Consider the following 24,495-nt stretch of genomic DNA (forward strand, 5'->3'; position numbering starts at 1 on the left):
AAAGGGAAAAAAACACATAGGTACTAAATTAAAAATTGAGAGAAAGTATAGGTATCTTCAATATGGTTTTCCCTTTTTTTTTTTGCCAACACTATTTGAATTTTATAAAAAAGACTGGAAGGAGTAGTAGTTATAAAGATGTCTTTTCAAGAATTTAAAGAGAGGTGGTTTTGATGTATCTTCACGACTATTAACTGGGGTAAAACTTTGCCCATATGACGTATATGGGTTAATGTTGTTAAAAATGTCATGAGAACATCATTTGGCATGTACATATATTTTTTTCTCAATTTTTGATAAGGTATTTGTGTGTTTTCCTCTCTAAATTAAAGCCTTTAATTTGACTTTGTTGGCACTATTAGACCCAATAACTTTGCTCTATTGTTACCATTAAAAGAAAACTAAAAAACAGGAATCAATCAGGAAAGATAGAGAATGGCAATTTTGAAATTCCAAACCCAATGAGTCCAAGTCCCATGGTATGAAAACTTGGAACTCAAAGCAATCAATAAATCGGTAAAGCGGATATAAGAAACGAGAATATGTTGAAAATTGTTGAAAGAGTGAAATTTTGAGTTCAACATGAAATGAAAACTAACGAAATGAAAGCTCTACCAGGTTGGTTGATACTGTCATTAACTCTATCAAATTTGCAGTTTACAAATGGAAAAGCAGATAAATATAAGGTGTACATGCATAAATAAGAGAAAGGAGAAGATACCTAGAAAAGCTAACCGAGCAAGCCGCATGCATATACAAGTACATGAAAAATATACAAAAACTTTCTACATATAGGAATCTAATGTCAGATACTCTGAAAACTTTATGAGCTTTGAGCACAACTGAATTCTGAAGCTCTTTTAGGGATGCAGGGTGCCACTATGGTTCCACCATTATAACCATCCATAAGCAATTTCCCAATTTTTGACCGCCACTCTGAACTGTCCTCATATTTTCTATCATGCACAACTCTATCACAGTAGTTGAGCATTGTTCCCAGTCCACTATTCGGGGTCCAACCATATTCCATTAGCACCTGTGCCTCACCCTCCGTCAAATCTTCTCCAATCTGTAACACAGACAACAATAATTGAGCACAGTAGAAATGGTTCAGGGTAGAAAGCAGCAATAACATTTATTCATGCATGAAATCTAAGAAATTAGTTGCAAAAGCCATTGTGACAGCCAAACAAGTGTCACCCATAATCTGATATGGCATCCAAAGTCTTCCCTTTACTTGCAAACAAACAATAAGAAACTTCTTTGTTTGGAAAAAAAAAAAAAAACAATAATAAGGTTGATGTATCCCAATTTCCAAGAATATCTTAACGCACAGCATCTTCTAGAATAATAAACTTCCTGTTTGACGGCACGTCACTTGGGCAACTTTTAGAACACCTTTTTTTTGGCACCTGAAGGCAACTTTTAGAACACTTTAATATTCATAGTTGAGAAGATAAATCTATTAACAAGTTATCTGAAAGCATATCAAAGATGAAGCATGTTGTTACCTTCAAAGCTTTGTTCTCGATAAGGGAAATCCTGCCACAGCAAGTCAGTCTCATAGCAGTCACCAGTCGTCTGATTTGCCAGGCAATGGGCAAGGATTCTACTAGCTCAAAGAAGTAGGTTGCAAAACCATATTCAGGGCGTTCAAGCACTATCCTGCATTGAATAAGACTCAATGTTAGCATCAAGAGTATAATAAGAAAATACATACCTTAAAATATTTATCTCTAACATGAATGAAGCACCTGTTATGTCTCTCAAATACAAAAATAAATGATTGGAGGTCACGGCACCAACCCCACTCAACAGGCCATTGTCGAAATTGCAAGTACCGTGTCTGTATCATTAATATATATGAATATATGGTAAAAAGTAAAAGCCAGCATAGATACTCTAAGAAGATGGTCAATTTAACAACACAAGGGTGCAACGGCTCTAATACCTGCTCCACAAGTGAGATAAGACAAGGTAAACAGTAACTTGCTCTTGAATCCTTCCTAGCACGAATAGGTGGAAATTTTATGAAAGAATTGCGCTGGGTGAAAAGCTGTCTCCGGATATTTTTTTGGGGTGCCAAAAAAAAAATGCAAATCAATTAAGATGTGCCACCAATAACAATAAGAGGTCAAAAAATACTACTTAATTAAAAGTTCTGCTGAAGCCGATTATGATCAATAAAGTAGTTCCAATGGTAGATATTAACCTAATACATTATGGCTACGGCATAGCTGCAGAAATCTAGAGTAGAAGACTTGATTATTTAAAGATAAATAAATATAGATGGTACATCGGCCTGCAAAAACCATTAAAGATTTGAATCATCTGGAATAAAGACTTCCTTTCTTCTTATTCCCACGGCTCAAGCAAGTAAAGGGAAAACAAGTTGTCGCATTTTCCATTAAACAATAAATAACAAAATATGACAACAAACTCGGATATCCTTTCCTTTCCTTTCCTTCTCACTGCTAACATACAGAAAATATAATTCCCATCAGCTGTTGTTTAGTGTAGAAATTAGTGTTCTTTTCTTTTGTTGTTGTTTTCTTTTCTTTTCTTTTCTTTTTTATGGTGGCATATAAGGAAAGCAACTCCGTGTTCAAAGAAATTGAAGCCGTTTTCTTAACAAAACCAAACGATTAACAAAGATATCCTAATTTTCAAGAGAATAATTTCTATAAAATCTGTCTCAAAAATATATCTCATAAAATCATGCTAATAACCATCTCTTAACACTTCCGTTATGCTTCTCACCAAAAAGACATCTATTTATAATTGACATTGAGATATGAATATGAGAACGCCATCAGTTAATAAACCACAATTCACTAACATTTTCATTTTCCTGGGTCGTTGAATGACAAAGCACTGATGGAATTTTAAAACTAAGTTACCCTGTTTACCTTTGATATAACCTCCTCAAACTCTGCAAAGCTATCCTCACAAAATGATTCATCCAAAGCTTCACCACTCTCCACCCCTCCATAAAGCTTAATTTCATCTACTAACACGCCCTTGTCAATTAGCACCTGCAAAACAGCATTTTCTTCACACTCGAAAAACCAACTATCACATTGACTGCATATGAACAAGAATACAATACCTGCAAGAGCCCAGGAGCATCCTCCTCTAATGCGGTTTGTATAGAGTCCCTGAAATATTATAATGCTGGAATAAACATTAACGGAAATAAAACAAACCATATACAATTCATATAACAGAAGTGTGTATATTACGTTGCTGTTTTCTTTCTTTTCCGTGGAAGCCTGAAAGATTCTGGAGATTCAAAGACAGAGTTCTTTTCAAGGGTGGAAGGCCTAGTATCCTTCAAAGATGTATAGCTTGTCGAAGAATTTGCACAAAAACCCTCTCCTGACATTACAAACTTTAGCCGATCACGTAAGCAAACATGTTCTATTAGGTCATTGTCATATATGTTTGGGAGCTCCTGTTCACTTTTTACATTCACGAAGTTGAATGAAAAGTTACTCAGTCCCTCAGCCTTGAGATTGTGGGACTCGGTGTTATCACAAGGTTCATCCTTGACTTTGGTTGAACTATCCTGACCATCATTCATTGCTGGTAAAACACCTTTTTCCTCATATAGATTGGATTGCATGACCATCTCTGCAGATTTAGGCATATGGTCACCTTCTTGAAGATTCATTGAACTTATTGATTCTGCTGTAGTCCTAGAGAGAGACTCAAACGATGAAGTATTGCCTCCTAGAATGTCCTTACATAGACTGCTAGCTGCTACAATTTTTTGATCAACATATTGAATCCATTCTTTTACCCTTCCATTGGTGTGTTCGAAAAAGTCTCCCAATAACTCTCCACCAACATCCTGTTGCATATTAAGCAGCAATTTTTATCAAGCCATGAAAATATATATTTGGTTTCATCTTTCGTCACAACATCATGTGACAAATATACATGCTTAGCAATTAACAAGACTTAGCCTTCACAAGGAAAGCTAAGCACCCATATATCAGTTCCAATTTCAAAGGAGAAAGAAGACATGTAATGTAAAAGAATATGAATATTTTAAAACACTAAAACTGAATTGCTTAAATTGCTGGTTGTTCCTTTTACAGCCTAAATAAAATTCAAATTTCTCCAATTTCAAGCCACATACTTCGAAGACCATACATCTAGTTTGCTACCAAATCCCTCTGATGTTCAATATCGGCTTGACTATTATAGAGCAAGTATACACTACTAAATAAATTTGACAAAGAAAGCAAAACCGAATGCTCAAAAGAAAAGACACCAAAAAGCAAAAGGAAAAGAGACCTTTGGAAAATGATTTATTTAACTGACAAGTCTCAAGAGGCTTGACACTTGAACCTGGGTTCCACATGGTTTGCAACATCCAAATAACATAATTCTAATCATCAAGAAGTGATGTTAAATCAGAAGAACCTGTAATAACTAACTTTTCTAATAAAGAACTGATCCAACTGATCAAAAGCAAAGGACAATAGTCTACCTCAAGAAGACGGTCTGGCCTTGCTGCATTCTTCCTGCAATGTAGGGGGAAAATTCATTTTCAACACAAGAGCAGGCTCTTTATGTTTGTTAATTATCTGGTTTGCTTTGATTTGTTATGATAAAATGCGGATATATCATAGCAATAAACTTAGCTGCTTTGCTTCAAAATATTAGAAACCAAAATTGAACAACTTTTTGCAGGGGTATGAACACTAACTTAAAGAAACTTAAAGATGACGGGTATATTATTAATGGACATTAAGTACCTTGCTAGCAGCATCCTTTGACGTTCTTTCAACACAATATGATCTAAATCATCATCATTGTCATCAGGGATCTCCCTTTTTACCTTCAGAGTAAATAAATTTGACTGGGGAGTGTCTTTTCTGCCACTTTCAGCTGAACTTAGAAAACTCTCAGGATCTTCAATCTTCATAGAAGCAGGAAAATCAGAGTGTCTTGTATGCTGGGGCAACCTATTGATGGCAACACTGGCTATCTCAGGTTCATCAATACCAGTGAGGAGATTGGGACATTTTACCTGTTGCAAACCAGAGTATAAAAATGTCTGAGTCTCATGCCAGTTGCTACCATGAAAACATCTACTAGGTACCAAGAGGGGACACTTCCTAAATATTAATGTTTTTTTCTTTGAAAATATATATAATTTTAAATATTTGCTAAATTCTTATAAACAATTAATAAATTAAATATTAAAACATAAAAATAAAAATTATAAAATTAGAATAATATGCTTTTCTGAAAGGAAACTAATAAGATTTAACTATTAGAATCAAATTCTTCTACGATTTATCCCAAAAAAAAAAAGGTTTATCTTCTTTGTACAATGGTGAAGTAGAGTTCAGAACGTCACTGACAATAGATGTATATATACATTTATGTAAATGTAACTTCGAGCTCTAAGACTATAGTCATGCTCTATATAGAATAACTTGAACATGGTAGTTTTGGTTCAAATTCGCCAAACATTTGCAGAAACTTTTAAGCTGATTACAGCTTACTGTTCCAATGCTATGAACATACAGAAAAGCCAGACGGAGTGTCCCAGTTTGAGTTTGAGGGATCACAAAGTCAAATATTCAACTTCACTGCAATCGGCTCAAGCTGTCAAGAATCATCACTGGATAAATTACTAAAGTGATCAACTTTCCATTACTCACACATAAAGGACAACCTAACGGCATCACCTTGCAAATTCCTGACTCTCGCACGCTATGGATTTAAGGAGGTTTTTCAGATGAATGAGACTTTTATTTCAGAGAAGAAAGACATACAGGCCAAGAGAAGGAACTCCCTCTTTTAAACGTTTGATTAAATGTATCAAAAGGCAGAATCCCTTTACAGAAGTAGACTAAATTGGAGCATTGTCTATTAACTTGTGATATTACAGAAAGTTTCTTCAAGTTTTCTCTCTTTCGTACTCCCGAGAAACAAAGAATTAAAAGACTAAAAAAGATCATACATCAAAGTAGAGGCTGAGGGATGCGTCTTTCGCTTGGAATCCCTCCTGCTTCACATAAATCTTCAGTCTTGCTGAGAGTCGGGTAAGGATCCAAAGAGCAGGGAATCAAAAGTGAGACTCGTCCCGCTCACGCCCAAAACTGTTGCTCGTCTTCTAGGCGGATCCACACTCAAAACTACACTATTGGGTGCCGGTTAAACTTTTTTTTTTTTTTTAAATAATAATTCACCTTACCTTCTTTATGGATTCAATTAACTATATTCTTTCTTAAATATAAAACCTATTTTATAATTTAGTTTATACTATAAAATATATTTTATATTTAGAACTAAAAAAATATAAAAATATACGTTATCATATTCCAATATAATCTCTTAAATTTATATAGTATATTTTTAGTACCTTGAGTTTAACCTCTTCATTTCCCATAAACAGAAAATGCTAACGGAGCAAATTTAAATAGTGAATCTATAATTAAATGCCATAAAACGTACTTAAAATTATTTTTATTATTTGAAGTAAAAAAAAAACCTAATAATCTACAGGTTTATTTTAGTTTTAAAATAATAAAATGGTTATAAGCACACTTTGTTAGCATTTAACTATAAAGTTCCCTTTAAATTTGTTAAGTCAATATTTTTTTTTTAATACAGTTAAGATTGAGAGAATAAAAATATAATACTTTATAAATTTAAAAGAATTAAAACTTAATGCAAATTTAAAGGAAAGAACAAGCACCAGGTGGAGAAGACGGTAAACACTGAGCAAAGAAGAAGGCAAGTATTGAGAACTAAGACCGGAGGATGATGGAACTGTTAGAACAATTCATATGAACACATATATTTATCCAAATAGTCATATAGAATTCTACAATCATCAGAATAGCAGCGGAAGACTTATAAATACCTCTCGCCATGCTAGATAGTCTGAAGAAACAATCCACAATGCTTCTGGCCTTGATCTAGATTAGAATAACTGAAATTATTCAGATGTTGTTAGTAGAAAAGATATCAAGATCTCTTCTGACTGGGAGGTGGGCACAGTGATGGAATGAGAAAGAGCCACCACCAGTCAGGGAACCTCAAGAATCATGTATTAGGTTTTCACAGATGCTCACTCAGTTAACCGTCAAAAACTTAACCCACCATCAAGGTCAAGAATGACTAAAAGGCACTGAATCTAGCATCCTACCTGGACTGGGCCTAACTGACTAACGGGCCATACTCTGGATATTTTAATTAAAACAAAATAATATAATATAATATAAAATATATAATTAAAATATCTTACATTCTCCCACTTGGCCCGTTCATAATATGTCAGTTGACATGTCAAGGTTAATCAAGGCAATACTATTAGAATCATGGCGATAAGTCCCTTTAATCGAGTATTTTCTTCCATGTATTACAAATAGCATCCTTACTTAATGGGTTATAACTTTATGAATAAACCTTAAATGTTTATTTGGTTCCAACTTGAATGTTTGTTAATCTCACATAATTCAGGTACCAAACTTGAGACAACAAACCAAAATTTGAATTTCATCACTTGATAACACCTCATCTAGATCACTACATATGATCCATCTCTGATAAGATATTGATCTTTTGACATTTTTAATAGCATGCTTTTTACTCAAAGGATTTACGCTTTATGTGTTTTATGACCAATTAAATCCATGGTCATATAATAAACACCTTTGATGAATTTGAAATTAATTCAATAATTTAAAATCCTATGATGAAATTCATTAATCAACAGTCTTACAACTTGCCTCTATGAATGATTACAAGAGACACTTCATGATGAAAGGAAACAATCAATGATTGTTTAGCAATCTTGCACTCCTTCATGATGCAACTTGTTCATTAAGCATGGATATGCATCACAATGTTAACAATTTGTTGCTAACTCATCCAACTAAATTGAACGATCTCAATCATTCAAGGAAATTGACTCATATATGTGAAGCATGATACCTAATGTACATTTAGTAATAATGTACTTCACCATTGCAGCTTTTCAATTATCATTCAAGTATTAATTTGCTTGTAACTCCTACTAATATTCATTGTAATGACATTGCCCATTTTGTGCACATTCAAACAAGGCAATATCCTAGCAATTGACTTAGAAGAAATGCTCATCATCTCCTTTGCATGATGATCATATTAGAGACATATGGACAATCTGATCATATCCTCGTATCAGGTATGTTACACATGACAAATGTCATCTATTCATAAATGTTCAAGTACTTGTGATTATATGTTACTTATTATAATCTCAAATGCCTTGAGAATAATACATTTATGTATTCTAAAAGAATACAGCACCTTAACCAATAATATCACAACTCTTGAACAATGACCATCCTCTCATTTGTAACACCTTGAGTCATAAATATGAACAATATATGGATCATCTATATGCAAATTATAGATGACCCAACTCCCACTAATCAAGTGATGCAAACAAAACCATGATATTCTCAACTTGATCATGCATGTGAGTATACCATGATATATTAGTCATCACTATTTTGAGACTTGCTCATGGACTAAATTCTCCTTGTATAAACTATTTGACCTCTTTTACTAATTCATGTATCTCTCCTTGTATCAAAAATTGGAAAGATTCTAACAATATTCCAAATCAATATAGACATTGGCACCATGAAGATATAGTGGAAACTATTCATTAATATAGGAGGTAATATCTCACTATAATAAGTTCCTTTTCTCCATAGAGAATCTTTGGCAAACAATATTCTTTTGTATTACTTAATGTTGCATACTAGTAACTATACAAATATTTAAACGTTATTGTTTGCCTTGAAATCTCACATATCTATTATGAAGCAATGCCTTTTTTGGAATTTATTTCATTTCTTGAAATATGAAATTAAGGTCATACTCCATATTTATATTTATGTTCTAGCTGAATACTTTTATGTACATCATGTAGTTACAGCGAATTACCAAATTTCAATCACTATTGATCTTAACTCAATCTGTTAATGAGATTGAAGTTGCAGAAAAAGAGTATCACCCATCAATTTTGAGATATCCCTTATATATTTTCAAATACTCCTTGTATAATTGACGGAATTCCTAATGTTGATACTCTTAATTTCAAACATGATCAATTGTGAATCTAAGAACTTCATGATGGTTTTACATTCACCTTAACAAGATGAGTGTCATGCCAAACCAATGTTCTACCGTAATTAGAGGTTGTTCTTTATATGTGATCATTCTTGATTAGTTTGATCACTCCCACTAATCATGGCAATAATAATGAATTTGGCATTCCTCCAAATACTACACTAAAATATGATGGATAAAACATTTGGATGCTTGAGACTTTTATGCATTTTCATCAAAATATGCAATATAAGTCTCAAGAAATATTTTCCTTCTACACTTTTTCTTTCATAAGACAATTTTTCTACAAGTATATATAATAAGTTAAGCTTCCAACTCTTTAGATTTTCAAAAGAATTTAAATACAAATTAGGTTGGAATCTCATTTAGTATATACATAATTGTCTTGAGTGTGTACCTGAAGAGGAAAAACAAATTGTAAACCTTACTGCTCAATATGTCTAGTAATATTATATTTTTCTCTCAACAACATCACCTAGTGATTTCTTATATGAAGAAACTTAATATATAGACTAGGTTACTGTCCATCACTGATGTACTCACCATCTATCTCCCTTATTGATCTCACTGCATTAATCTATTTGTCAGATTAACCACCCAATTTTTCCTTGTACATTACACAATTATAAGGCAAATAGTGATCAGACATTGTGAGAGGCCACTTATAGGAAAAATATGTAATTCCATTTACTAGAACACAAACTTAAAATAAATAATAGTACATGTAATCTCTTACTAATCATAACTCTTCAAGCTTTCTTAAAGTGGTGCGATGGTTTACGTATTTCTTAATGTAAACTATATATAGATTGGAATCAATAAGGTTTAAGAGATCATTAAATCTCATTCTTCATAAACCTTTTGACCCTTTCATGAAAATCTTTGAAACTATTATGTACCACACAACTTGAAGAAATTCTTCTCATGATTAGTACAAACAAAATGAGATTTTAAATGCACCAATGGCAATAATTTATCCATCATTATCTCCAATCAGACCTTTCCTTGTTAACATATAATTCTTATATATGCATATCACTTTATGGTCTTGAAGTTGGTGACTAAATAACCCTTATTCAAAATCTCATTCTTATTCAAATTTGAGCCAATCATTTAATATATACATTTTCAATAAATACTTAATCTTGCATGTATTTATGAAAACATATATAGCTCATACTAATGGGATAATAAATTAAGAATCTTTTTCACCAACAGTAATGGAGATTATTTGTGCCAATACACTTTATGGAGAATCACTTTATAGTCCACATACAATGCAATGACTCTTTATGAGAATTTCTCAAATTCATCCTTCAGCCCATTTCTTGACTTTTGTTCCATTCATTATGTACCCATAACCAGCTCTTAATTGAGATCATTGTATTAAGACAATTTAGTCTCATAATACTATATCATTTTGCATGCTAGTATTAATAAGCACTAGAACTTTCTTGATGTCAAGTTCAATTTAGTTGAAGAAGTCACATTTATCTTCTTCTAGGCTCAATAATTGTCCCTAACTCAAAAGATAACAATAATGCTACAAAATAAAGAATTAACTTTTAATCATGCTTACAACAACACTTTACGAGGCATTTAACCATTACGTTTAAGCGTACATTTACCAACATAAATCATATAATCATAAATTTTGTATCACTGAAGTCTACCTGTGGGTAAAGACTTCAGCATAGCACAAATTTATGTTATCTAATTGGTGAAACTAGAACGCATTTAGATTTCTAATACCTATGGGCTACTTAGGAATCATAAGGCCGTTTCTATCCCACCCTAATTAAATATGTAATTATAATTATCTACCTGTGGGCAAAGATTAACCATAACTACATATTTAATTACAAGTGATGTCTTTAAATCTTTATGTGATGATTTGTCTATTAAGACAAATACATGTACATGTAAGGATGTTGTGGCTACTCCTCAACTCTACATTTGCATCACAAAGACATCAAATCATTGTGTGTATTGATTGTGCATTTAACCAAAATTGATATTTTAAATCCACATGTGATTAAATATGCATACAACATGTGGATGCTGTGGCTACTCCTTGAACAAATATATATGCTAATCACTAATGTCATATATGTACAATTAAATTCCATATACACACACAATATCAATGAGCATTCCAACTAAATAATTTAATCAACTAAACCATTTATGTGATCAAATTATAATTACTCATTGATTATAGTTGATATTTTAAAAACTGTATGTGATTATCTATCCATGCGCTATGTAAAAGGATGCTGTGGCTACTCTTTATCAACTTTGCATGCTAATCACAATTATTAACTATGTGCATTTAAATCTCATATATGCACAACATAATGGAGAACTTGACCAATTAATTCAAGCAACATAAGCAACTAAATAACTAAAATTAAATTCTCCCACTATTTTATGCACCCAAAAATTGTTTAATAAATCAAATTCAGCATATTTCAAATCAAATATAATTTTGCAAAACTCAAACAAATATATGATTGCCTAAAACAAATGTTTAAACAATTAAATAGTGGACAAAAGGAATTTTGCAAAATTTCACAGTATGTTAAAATAGCTAAATTGATTTCTCTTTTATTTAAACAATTTAAATGGTGCATGAAATAGATTATAGATAAACCTTATGGCTAAATAAATAAAAACCAATTTAAATAATACTTTATTTAGCCAAAAACTGTTTCTGGAAATAAAACAAAATTGGCTCATATAACAAAACACAAAATAGAGCCCAAAAATCAAAGTTTCAGAAACAAGCAAAAAATGTTCAGACCCAAAAAGAGCCCCAAATAATAAATCAGAGAACTCACAACATTTATTTAGTTCAAATAATTTCTAAAAAATCACACAAACCATTCCAAACAGCACTAATACCATAAAGGCCCACAATTTATTTTTCAGAGTTTTGACATATGTAAAAGGCCTAGATATATTTTGGGAAAATGACATTGAGGTCCCATGGAGAACAAAATACATCAAATAGGTTCCCTGAAATCTGATAATTTTTTTTGAAGTGCCAAAGGGACTCAGATGCAATTTTGAGAATCTTCAAATGACTTATTTGCCCTTACTCATGATTTCCCATTCAAAATTACTGAGACTAAAAACTTGAAACCCTGTTTGTTGTTTGACCGAAGAAAACGTCTAGTGCCTTCATCCTGTCTGAAATCCTTCATGCTGAGAATCCGGCCACAACCCACCGTGCTGCTTCAAATCTACTCACAACCCACCGAAAATCGTGACCAAAGTCCTTGAAAGCCTGTCGCGGTTGCTCTGTTTTGGTGGAGCGAAGGGAAGTGAAGCGGAGCAAAGTCCTGGTGTTAGAAGCGAAGTGGAGAGAAGTGCTGGCGTCTTCGTTCATTGGTGTTTAAAGCAAAGTGGAGGTCGTCCTGGTGTTTGAAGCGAAGTGGAGCTCGTCCTAGTGGCTCTGTTGATCAGCGTTTGAAGCGAAGTGGAGGTCGTCGTTGTGGCTCTGTTCATCTGCATTTGAAGCGAAGTCGAGCTCGTCGTGGTGGCTTCGTTGATCAGCATCAGAAGCGAAGTGAAGGTCGTCGTTGTGGCTGCGGTCATTTGCGTTTCAAGCGAAGAGGAGTCATCCTGGTGGCTCCGTTGATCGGCGTCTGAAGCAGAGCTCCTATTCTCACAATTTGTTTTCGCAGACAGAGGCATTGTCGACACTGAAGAAGGTAAAAGCATATGAATGAGAAAAGCAGAGCTTGTTTGTTGTTGCGTTTGATCATTGCTGAATATTTGCATCAAATACGGCGGGATGCTTTTGATTATGCTTGGCCAATGTTTTTTTTTCCCTTGACCATAAGATGGTATGCGTATTGGAGCATGTTTAGAAGAATGATACATGATGAGGCATTAGCCTTCTAAAAGCACTTCCAAGAAGGCTTGTAAGAAGAATGATACATGATGAGATGAGCTATGAAATGCGTAAATGGTAAATAACTAGAATATGATAATATGGAAGAATCAAATTTGAGGCTGAATAATTGATGTGCCTTGTTTGGAGTTCAAAGTATTTGTCAAGATTGTTTGGTCTGTAATTGTTACTACTTTCCCTTTTGGGATTTCTATTATCATATTGATGATTGCGTCTGAATTATGCATGATGCAGCCTTTCATTTATTGTGAAAAATTGAATCTTTTTATCACTAATTAAGCCTTTCATTTGTTGACATACTGAGAAACCTGGAAAAACCCCTCTTTTGGTATATCTTTCTGGAACTAGTTTGAGAAGTTTGTTGTGGTCTGAAAGAGTTGGGGTTCAGGATTTGAGCAGAATTGCCAGAAAGTCTATATATTGATCATAAATGTCATAGTAAATGAATGATGTGGTCTGAATGGATTAGTTTGTATATTTATCGTACTGCTTTTGAATCAATTTTCTTTTTGATATCTATGAAGCTCCGCATCTCTGCAAAAGTTTACTAGGAATTTAAGAAGAATTGAAGTTCAATGCACTGGTCTTGTTTTGCAGGATAAGAAGATGGGGAAGGATGCACAAAGAAGCAGTAATTTCTCCGGTTATGCCTTGTTTACGGAGGAATTCTATAAGAAAAGCTCAAAGAAGTACAAATCACTTGAAGCAGGGAATGCACAAGTAAGAAAGGCGTGGGATAAATTATCAGAACAACAAAGAGAGGAATATTATGAAAGGGCTAAGGCATAAAGACCTCCCACCAAGTCCAAGAAGTATATTGTTCCTTTCTATACAAGATGTGCACCAAAACAATTCATGCAAGTTTGCAAGCACATCAAAGAAAGGAAGGAACTAATGAATAGGCTGAAAAAAATAGGGTTTGACAAGTTGGTTGAAGTCTGTTGCCACACAATTCAAAGAGAATTGTGTGGAGAGTTTATGTCTGCATTTGATCTTGCATCAAAAAACATTTCCATAAGAGGGAAGAGAAGGGAAATGAGGGCAAAAGATGTGCATGAATTTCTAGGGCTACCATTTGACGGAGAAGAGATTAAAGTAGTTGTGAATAATGAAGATGAAGTGTTCAAGCAGTGGAGGATTGTGTATGGCAATATTCCATACAAGAAGATAGCATCATTGTTGACTGAGGAGAACCAAGATGAAAATTTTGAGGTGTTGTTTGTCATGTATGCATTGGGAACATTGTTATGTCCTAATGCAAGTATCTGTGTCGGTGATTATTTGTTGAAGGTAATACTATCAACAAAGAATAGATTGGATAAGTTTGATTGGTCCTCTTATGTGTTGCATGAACTATATAAGGGGATAGGAGTGTACAAGAAACAATTAGAAAAAAGCAAGTTGACTGAGAAGAAGAAGAATGTGCCAAGTTGTCTATACTTCCTAATGGTAAGTTCTATAATAATTTGTATATTTCTGTTGTCATTTGATGGTCTGAATGTTGTCAATGGCTGCTGTTAACTTATCATTCATGTCACATGCAGTTATATTGTCTACAAAATTTTCCACTGGGAGAAACAAAAGTTGCACATGTAAAGCATGCTGTTGCATATTGGGATGAAAAGAAAGTGCAGCAAAGAGTTAAGGAGGAGAAGGAAAGCAATTGAGGACTCTTGCATCCGGCAAAGCAATCCACCAAATTTGATCCTGAAAATTTAACTCACCCGGTATGTGGACTTGTAGGCTTAATGATTAATTTTTTGTTTTTTTGTTTTTTTTTCTACTGTTGCTTACTGTTCTGAATTTTATTTGTATAGGAGATCAAAAAGACATATACTCGATTAGTGTCTATGCTGGGGGAGGAAATGATGGCCCTTCAGTCAAGACTAAGGGAGGGTAGTGGCAATGTAAGTGAAGAGGACAAAGATGAGGAAGAAGAATCTGAAGCAGAAGAGGAAAAAGTTGAGAAAGGAAGTGATTCAGAGGATGAGGAAGAAGATCACAGAAATGAAGAAGAAAAATCTGAATCACAAGATGATAGAAATGAAGAAGAAGAGCAAGAAGCTCAATCAGAAAAGGAGATGGGTGGACAAGAATCACATGACAAGGAAAAAGAAGAGGATGAAGAGGAAAAAGAAGGGAAATGAGGACAAAGAAGATGAAGAAGAAAATAAAAGAGAAGAAGAAGAAGATGAAGAGGACAAAAAAGTGGATGAGGCCACCCAAGGGGAAGGGAGCGAACATGTGAGGAAATCTACAAGGGTGATAAGTAAGGGGAAAGCTCTTAGGTCTCCATTTCTGGAATTTAAAAGCAAGGCTGGGAAAAAGAGACAATTGATGACAGGCAAGCTTTATTTGACATGTGTACAGCAAGGTGTAATCAAGAGGAGCAAGAGCAGTAAGTATTATGTTTTGGTGACCAATTTTGTATTATGTTACAAAATTTACTGAATTTACTAACTTCATAATTGTTTCATTTGTGTTAGATACTTTGTATCGATGTATGGATACTTCCTAACCCGTGGTGAGTTGCAATGTCTCCAACGTAGAAGATGGATAAATGACAGGGTGAGTCACACGTACATAGTTAATATCAGAATGAGTTATTGCATGCTAAGGAGTTGTAATTTGTTTGTATTTGCAATTTCAGTTTATGACTATGGTGGCGAAGACATTCGTTGGAGATCAAAAGGAAAAAGATGGGCGAGTTAACCGCCATATATTTTCTGCAGATTTCATACAGAAAATGGTGGTGAATCCTTTAAGGTGGAAATGGGAGGACCATGAAAGAGAAATATTACCTGAATATATTGGATACAATATCGGGGATTGCGATTTCATTTTTGGTCCTACTCTATTTGAAGATCATTGGTTTTGTTATGTTTTTGAGACAAAGACCATGACCTTCCACGCCCTTGACTCGTTGGTTGATAGCATCACATTCATGAGATTACAAGCCGAGGAAGAAGAAGCAAAGAAGAAGGGGGGTGAGCAACAACATGACGCAAAGAAGAAGAAAAAGAGGACAAATAAAAGGCATTTCGACCCCAAACAGTTCATGGCAACACAAACTGTGAGTAGTTATTTACAGCTTTTATACTTGTCAATGACTATTATAATTGTTAGTAGCAGTCTGCATAGTTGTCATTGCATGCTCTGGTAGTTGTCACTGATGCTGTACTAGTTGTCACCGGATGATCTGTTACTTGTCACTGGATGCCATGCTAGTTGTCACTGGATGCTCTGTCCCTTGTCACTACATGCTGTGGTAGTTGTCACTGGATGCTGTGCTAGTTGTCATTGCATGCTCTGGTAGTTGTCACTGGATGTTGTGCTCGTTGTCACTGGATGATTTGTTACTTGTCACTGGATGATATATTAGTTGTTAGTTGTCACTGAATGATCTGTTACTTGTCACTGGATGATATATTAGTTGCCACTGGATGCCCTGTTAGTTGTCACCAGATACTCTGTTAGTTGTCACTGGATGCTATGCTAGTTGTCACTGGATGCTCTGTCCCTTGTCACTACATGCTGTGGTAGTTGTCATTGGATGCTGTGCTAGTTGTCACGGGATGCTCTATTAGTTGTCACTAGATGCTGTGGTAGTTGTCATTGCATGCTCTGGTAGTTGTCACTGGATGCTCTGTCCCTTGTCACTACATGCTCTGTTAGTTGTCACTGGATGTTCTGTCCCTTGTCACTGGATGTTCATTATGTGCGTGTGTGTGTTTTTTTTCCAGATGAACTATTTCCATTCGATGCTACGTGCTGTTAAGCTAGAATTGTTTGTCAATGAGGACAAAATTGACAACGAAGTGAAATGGGCTAAAGTCTATGTGCAGAATGATACGTAAGTGTAGATGTTCTGTTCGATTGTGTTATGTTGTTTTTGTTCACAATAACAATTGCAAGGTGCTAACATATTCAATTTACTTGGTAGTGATTCATGTGGAATTCATGTTATCTCTTGGCTACAAAAGTGGGATGGCACCGTTCGGGATGATGCAGGATATACAATGCCACGATACTCTAATGATGAACTACAAGAGTTGAAGGTTGGCTGTTTGTGGTGGTTGGTAACCCATCCAAATAATGAACATGGGAGTGAAGTGATGTCGATGCTATCGGACTACAACAAGACCAAGAAGAGGAGATAGAGTAGTCTATGAATTTTTTGTTCTCTTAGCCCATGATATGTGTTGTTAAGATGATTAGCAAACAGGTCATTTTGTTAACAAACTGATCAGGTTATGTTTATAATATTATTACCTTTGTCATCACATATTGTAATACTAATTTGTTAGGGTTTTATTACATTTTTAATTATATTTCTATTTTATATGTGCAGAGATATTATGGTTGGTTACCTTGCGTTTAAATTAACAACGTTAGTTATCCAAAATAACAACTAATATAACAGGAGTTAATGACAAATGATATGAGAATTTCATAATAAGTCACAGTGCTCCATTGACAAGTCATAGTGTCCCATTGACAAGTCACAGTGCCCCATTGACAAGTCACGGTACTCCATTGACAAGTCACAATGCTCTCTTGACAGCGACCATTGACAAGGGACAGTGCTCTCACAAACAAGTCACAGTGCTCCATTGACAAGTCACAGTGCCCCATTGACAAGTCATGGTGGCCTATTGACAAGTCACAGTGCAACCATTAACAAGTCACAGTACTCCATTGACAAGTCACAATGCTCTTTGACAGCGACCATTGACAAGGGACAATGTTCTCACAAACAAGTCACAATGCTCCATTGACAAGTCACAGTGCCCCATTGACAAGTCATGGTGCCCTATTGACAAGTCATAGTGCAACCATTAACAAGTCAAGGTACTCCATTGACAAGTCACAATGCTCTCTTGACAGCGACCATTGACAAGGGACAGTGTTCTCACAAACAAGTCACAGTGCTCCATTGACAAGTCACAATGCCCCATTGACAAGTCATAGTGCAACCATTGACAAGAGACAGTGTTGCCATTAACAAGTCACAGTGCTCTCCTGACAGCGACCATTGACAAGGGACAGTGTTGCCATTAACAAGTCACAGTGCTGTATTGACAAGTCATAGAGCTCCATTGACAAGTCATATAAACCATTGACAAGGGACAGTGTTGCCATTAACAAGTCACAGTGCTGTATTGACAAGTCACAGAGCTCCATTGACAAGTCACCGGATAAACCATTGACAAGGGACAGTGTTGTCATTGACAAGCCACAGTGCTCCATTGACATGTCATAGTGTTGTCATTGACAAGTCACAAAGCCACCACTAACAGGGGACAAGGGAGAGGTAAGTTTTTGACACTTCATTAATAATGATTATATATGACCATACAACCAAAATATAATATGACAGAGTGATTGTAAATATCATTTCATGGTAAAAAAGGTTATGTTACTTGAATTCATGTTGTTGACAACTTACATCAGCAAATTCATTGACAAGTCGTAGTGCAATGATTGACAAGTCATTACAGGTCTAGTGACAACTCAGGGTGCAGGTAATGACAACTAAAATGACAGTACAATGTAATATGCCAATTCATAGCCAACTTTCATTTACACCTTCATATACATGAAACTACACCTATTTCACAACCCATCCCAAAAAAAACATAGGGGTTGCATGTAATAATGAAACTAACCAGTGGTGTGTATCCATTTATAAAAAATTTCCTTCACACCCATTTACAAAATATTCCCTTCACATCCATATACAAAAAATAGCTGACTTCAATATGTTCTCAGCTGGGATTTGGGTTCTTGCATGTCTTGGCAGTGTGTCTAGGCTCTTTGCATCTTCCACGATGATAAACCTTCTTATTTTGGAACTGAGATTCTATCCTATTAATCCTTGGCCTTCCTGGAGGCCTTTTGGTTATCGGTGGATGCAAGAATGTTTGGGTTAGCATATGACTCACAGTAGGTGTATCAGGCTGTGGGCAATCATGTGTTGCAATTGGCCTCATGCTATTTGCATATATTTTCTCCTGTGTGGACAATTTGTAACAATCATCTACATAATCATACACACTACGGTGAACTAGTTTGATTGCCGCACAAGCATGTGGACAAGGTATTCCACTCATTTGCCATGCCAAACATGTGCATCTGTGAGAAATCAGATCAACAGCAACATAGATGATGCGTCCCTCACGTATTGTCTGCACCGAAATATGGTCATCACCATAATATGTTGCCTCCATATACGCACCTCTTGCTATTTGTTCCGACAACTTTGATTCAATATTGGGTCCTACACCATTTTTCCAGCTTTTCATCCCCATTTTGCTAGCAACCATCTTCTTGGCCAACTTCTCTTGATGCTCTTGTATCAAAACCGGCAAGGCGTGCTTCCTTTCTTTCAACATCCATGCATTAAAAGACTCAGCAAGATTATTGGTGATGTTATCCCATCTCTTAAAAGGAAATTTACTTTGCGCTCATCTATCCACATCCCCATGAGATTCAACCCATTGTGCCAATTGAGGACAAAACAATCTTAAATTTCCCATTGCAACATTAAACTCATTATCATGCCTTGCATATGCAATTCCATCAAGTAAATTAAGTGCATTCTCCTTGTTATTTTCTGAGGTCCGTCTCACACCTCTATTGATTTTCACATACTGCGCACTATAATTTTCTTTCACATGTCGATAGCAAAAAGCATGTCTGCACTATAATACTGTCCTGACAGCACCGATAATAGCATTACTCTGATCTGAGACAATTGTCACTTGTGCTAATCTGGTTATCTCTTTCAGATTCTGTAGATACCAAGTCCACTCATCATTTGTTTCTCCGCTAACAATACCATATGCTAAAGGAAACAACTCATTGTCTGCATCAAATGCACAAGCTGATAATAAAGTTCCTTTGTAAGGACCACTCAAATGACATCCATTTATATAAATAATTGGTCTGCAACCTTCCACAAAGCCTTTAATTGAGCATCCATATGCAATGAATAGCCTCTCAAATCGATTGCTATCTGAGCCTTCCCATCTTGCAACTGTGTTAGGATCAATTTTCATTAGTCTCTCACACATCCAAGGGATTACCTTATAAGAATCTTCTACTCGACCAAGTAATTCCATTAGTGCTCTCTTCCTAACCCTATATGCTTGAGTATAGTTCAATTGCACTCCATATTCTTTATACAAGTCCTTTCTAATTTCATTAGGACTCTTGTCAACATTGCACCTCAAGTCATCAATCACAATTGAAGCAGCTAAATTTGACCTTCCTGAGTGAGGTACAATTAAGTTGTCCTGTGCATGATGAATGTGTTCACTTTTGTACGTTCTGATAGTTAAAAACTCAGTATCTTGATGTGCTCCCATTGAATATGCACCCATATACCATGGACAACCATCAACCTTGCACTTCACAATGATCTTTTGCTGATTATTCTTAATGAAAAGGTACGAAAACTTCTGGCATAAGCTGTACTTGTATAATGTTTTTCGGAGAGTAGTGGCATTTGGAAATATTTGTCCTTCTCCAATAATCAAATCCTTCCATTTTGTCGAATTTATTTGTGGTGTAGGTGTTGGGATCATTTCAACAGTACCAGGAATTGATTGTGGCTCTCCAATCACATCAAATAAGGTAGGTGGAGACATAGACAATTCATTGACACCTCCAAATGATTGATCAATCCTGCAGAAAATGACAAGTCAGGGTGCATGCATTAACAAGTTGGTAGCAATACAGTAACAACTGACATACTAAGAAATCACAATAACAATTTTGTTCAACTATACTTACACATCTTGCTCCTCCATTGTATTATCCCTTGTTGCTTCTATGTGGTCCTCATTTTCATTTTCTTCGACATACACATAACCACTTTCTTCATTGAACTTTATCAAATGTTCCACCCCATCATCATCTACCAACTCCACAAAAGTTTTTTTATCAAACACAACTGAGAATTTTAGAAGAAATGAGTTGCTTTCTTTTCCAGCAATTGATGATATAATTTCCTTCCATTCTTTATAACTTGTGCCCTCCTTTACATTGGTTGTTCTTACACTACCTCCCACATATCTCATATTATCTTCTCCAGCATTTATAAACTTTCCCCCTATGTGAACAAAGCAAAATAGATATTTTCCAGATGTACTCGCCATCAGTAACTTAAACCTGCATCAAGAAGCACGCAACTGTCATTGACAACTTAAGGAGCTACATTGACAAGTGTAGCGGCACACATTGACAACAATCGCGGCTTGATTGACAACACAGTCCCATTTCGTGCTAAGGGTTTCTACCCTCACTAACCTTCATCTTGTTCTTCCTTTGCCACTAAACTAACGTCAGAACAGAGGAAAACCACCCAAAAACAGAGCACCCATTATCATTCTACACACCCAACTTAAATCACAACACACACCAACCAAAAACACAGCTTTTCCATTCATTAACTTCTGAATCATAAACCAAAAACAAAAGCTTTGAAATACCATCAGTAACTTAAACCTGCATCAAGAAGCACGCAACTGTCATTGACAACTTAAGGAGCTACATTGACAAGTGTAGTGGCACACATTGACAACAATCGCGGCCTGATTGACAACACAGTCCCATTTCGTGCTAAGGGTTTCTACCCTCACTAACCTTCATCTTTTTCTTCCTTTGCCACTAAACTAACGTCAGAACAGAGGAAAACCACCCAAAAACAGAGCACCCATTATCATTCTACACACCCAACTTAAATCACAACACACACCAACCAAAAACACAGCTTTTCCATTCATTAACTTCTAAATCCTAAACCAAAAACAAAAGCTTTGAAATACCAAAGGCAAAAACGATTTTTTGATTTCCCCTTCCCAAACAAATCCAGAATCTGTCAAGAAAGGTAGGAGAGGAGAGAAAAGAAAGTTTCACACCTGAAGATTTGTGAAGATTCACATGGAAGCACTTTGGAGTTCAATAATGGTAATGGAGAAGATATTTCATCATCAATGGCTCATTCTCTCTTTCCCAATGTCTTCTCCCTCAAGCTTATTGCGCGGGAAATCCTCACAAAAGTTCATTCTCCCGTCTTTTTTTTCTGATGGCAGGGGCAGGGCAAAATAGTAATTAGTGGATTCTGAAAATTGCATCTAAGTCCCTTTGGGACTTCAAAAAAATTATCAGATTTCAGGGGACCTATTTGATGTATTTTGTTCTCCATGGGACTTGAATGTCATTTTCCCATATATTTTTGGATATTAACCAAAAGCGTGGAAAAATTGGAACCGGAAACAAATTAAATTGGCTGAGACCCATGTCCCAATTTTCCAGAAATTAAAACAATTTTTTTTTAAGAAATTGGAAGTAATTTCCACAGCCCAAATTTGGTTCAGAAATTAAATCAGAATGTCCCAAAAATTGACACAGAATATCAACGAGTTTTTTTTTTTAACGAAAACTTGGGTGGCCCAAAATCAAGAAGGCCCATTCTGGAAAAAATTAAAACCAGAAAACAAAAGTTTAAAAGCTTAAATTAATGAGGCCAGTTTGAAAAATTCCAAACCCAAAACTGTGAAGCCCAGATTGCAACCTAAAAATCTAGAAACTTTTCTTAAAAAAAGAAAGTAGGAAAACAAAATGCAAATATAAAGCCCAAAATGACAATCCCATTTGCGCTCAGCCCACCTTCAGGAATTACTGAAACGATGTGTTTTACTGCGGACTGAAGAGAATGCCGTTTAAATGGGGCAGGAGAGGCTCCTTCATGGGCACAAAACCACACTATTTTGGGTGCTTCCCAAGGATCCGGGTTAACCTACCTGACCCAACTCCCCTTCGCAACTAGCAGCCAAGTAGCCGGAGCTTCTAATTTCCAGGCAACTTTTTACGGCCATTCTGACGCCATTTTTTTTCCCGGCAGTTTTAATGGTAGAAACAAATAGAAAAACGTGGCAGACAATGTAAAACAATGATTTTGCTATTTGAGGAACAAAATCTTAAATTCACAAGCAATTTTACAGAAGAGAAAAATCGAAATTCAAATATGAAACTGAATGAAACCAAATAATTCATTACTTTAAAACAATTAGTCGCATATTGTCCGCAACACGTGAATTGCGAAATCAAATTTGAGTCCGATTTCAAAAGGCACTTCAATTAGAGATATTTGGATTGAAAATTAATCGAATCAACTATCAAAATCAATAAAACGTATATGAAGCTTGGCTTTTCTCAAATTAATTTTCAAGTATAAAATTAAAATACCATAAAGCATCACATATATATAGAAAATAGCAGGCATAGGAAGATCTAAAACCTAGCTTGATACCACATGTTAGAACAATTCATATGAACACATATATTTATCCAAATAGTCATATAGAATTCTGCAATTATCAGAATAGCAGCGGAAGACTTATAAATACCTCTTGCCATGCTAGATAGTCTGAAGAAACAATCCACAATGCTTCTGGCCTTGATCTGGATTAGAATAACTGAAATTATTCAGATGTTGTTAGTAGAAAAAATATCAGGATCTCTTCTGACTGGGAGGTGGACACAGTGATGGAATGAGAAAGAGCCGCCACCAGTCAGGGAACCTTAAGAGTCATGTATTAGGTTTTCACAGATACTCACTCAGTTAACCGTCAAAAACTTAACCCACCATCAAGGTCAAGAATGACTAAAAGGCACTGAGTCTAGCATCCTACCTGGACTGGGCCTAACTGACTAACGGGCCATACTCTAGATATTTTAATTAAAACAAAATAATATAATATAATAGAAAATATATAATTAAAATATCTTACAGGAACAGCAAGCGCGAGGGTAAAACATCATCAGCGAGCACTTCAACCCTCCAAGAGGCGTCGAGCGAGCGGAAAAGTTGGGGGGGTGAATTTCAGATTTCTTAAAATAGAAAACAAAAGCAGAAAACATCTCAAAATTGTTTTGTGTTTTCAGTTTCTAAAAACAAATCATTGTTTTTTTTAAAAAAAACAATTTATTAAAAATAAGTTTCGAAACATGTTTTTTTAATTAAAAAAAAAACAGACTGTTTTCAGAATAGGTAAACAAACATGCCCTATATATTTTAATTAGCCTTTCTTCTTTGTTTTAAAATCGATCTCCCCTATTAAATATGGTGTTTTTCTTTTGGTTTTTTTTTTCCCCTGTGAGTGTTTCTTTTTTTTTTTTTTTCCCCAATGGGAATGGTGAGTGTTTGTTAATGCTTCACTACTGTCTTCGATTTGGTTACATTATTATCAACCTTAATGTTACAGAAACCTCGGAGTCACATTCAGTATTTTTTCGACTTTGAAAAAAACAAAAAAAACAAAAAAAAGTCGTAATGCTTTGTTTTCTTGACTTAATAGTCGTCCCCATTTATCTATTGAGAAATTTCATTTATGTTTGCAGGGTTGTTTTGATTCCTC

At 35.2% G+C, this 24,495-nt stretch overlaps 3 protein-coding genes across 3 annotated transcripts; all 3 read right to left on the reverse strand.

The window, feature by feature from the left end:
• Positions 1–588: 588 nt before the first annotated feature.
• LOC114758220 (uncharacterized) lies at positions 589–6,095 on the reverse strand. Its single transcript, XM_028947247.1, has 10 exons — positions 5,984–6,095; positions 4,767–5,041; positions 4,499–4,532; positions 3,243–3,853; positions 3,110–3,158; positions 2,910–3,035; positions 1,952–2,056; positions 1,755–1,846; positions 1,512–1,665; positions 589–1,069 (listed from the first exon to the last, which is right to left on the reverse strand). The coding sequence occupies exons 2-10, from the start codon at positions 4,934–4,936 to the stop codon at positions 824–826; spliced, it is 1,587 nt and encodes a 528-aa protein (XP_028803080.1). The 5' UTR covers positions 4,937–5,041; positions 5,984–6,095; the 3' UTR covers positions 589–823.
• Positions 6,096–18,837: 12,742 nt separating this feature from the next.
• On the reverse strand, positions 18,838–19,464 carry LOC114758223 (uncharacterized). Its single transcript, XM_028947249.1, has one exon. It carries the CDS (start codon positions 19,462–19,464, stop codon positions 18,838–18,840), a length of 627 nt encoding a protein of 208 aa, XP_028803082.1.
• Positions 19,465–19,773: 309 nt separating this feature from the next.
• LOC114758224 (uncharacterized) lies at positions 19,774–22,953 on the reverse strand. The gene is made up of 3 exons (XM_028947250.1): positions 22,879–22,953; positions 20,867–20,961; positions 19,774–20,758 (listed from the first exon to the last, which is right to left on the reverse strand). The coding sequence occupies exons 1-3, from the start codon at positions 22,951–22,953 to the stop codon at positions 19,774–19,776; spliced, it is 1,155 nt and encodes a 384-aa protein (XP_028803083.1).
• Positions 22,954–24,495: the final 1,542 nt, after the last annotated feature.

This window comes from Neltuma alba, unplaced genomic scaffold (assembly GCF_004799145.2).
Source record: "Neltuma alba isolate B1F8T4 unplaced genomic scaffold, ASM479914v2 tig00010682_pilon, whole genome shotgun sequence".
NCBI classification, from domain to species: domain Eukaryota; kingdom Viridiplantae; phylum Streptophyta; class Magnoliopsida; order Fabales; family Fabaceae; genus Neltuma; species Neltuma alba.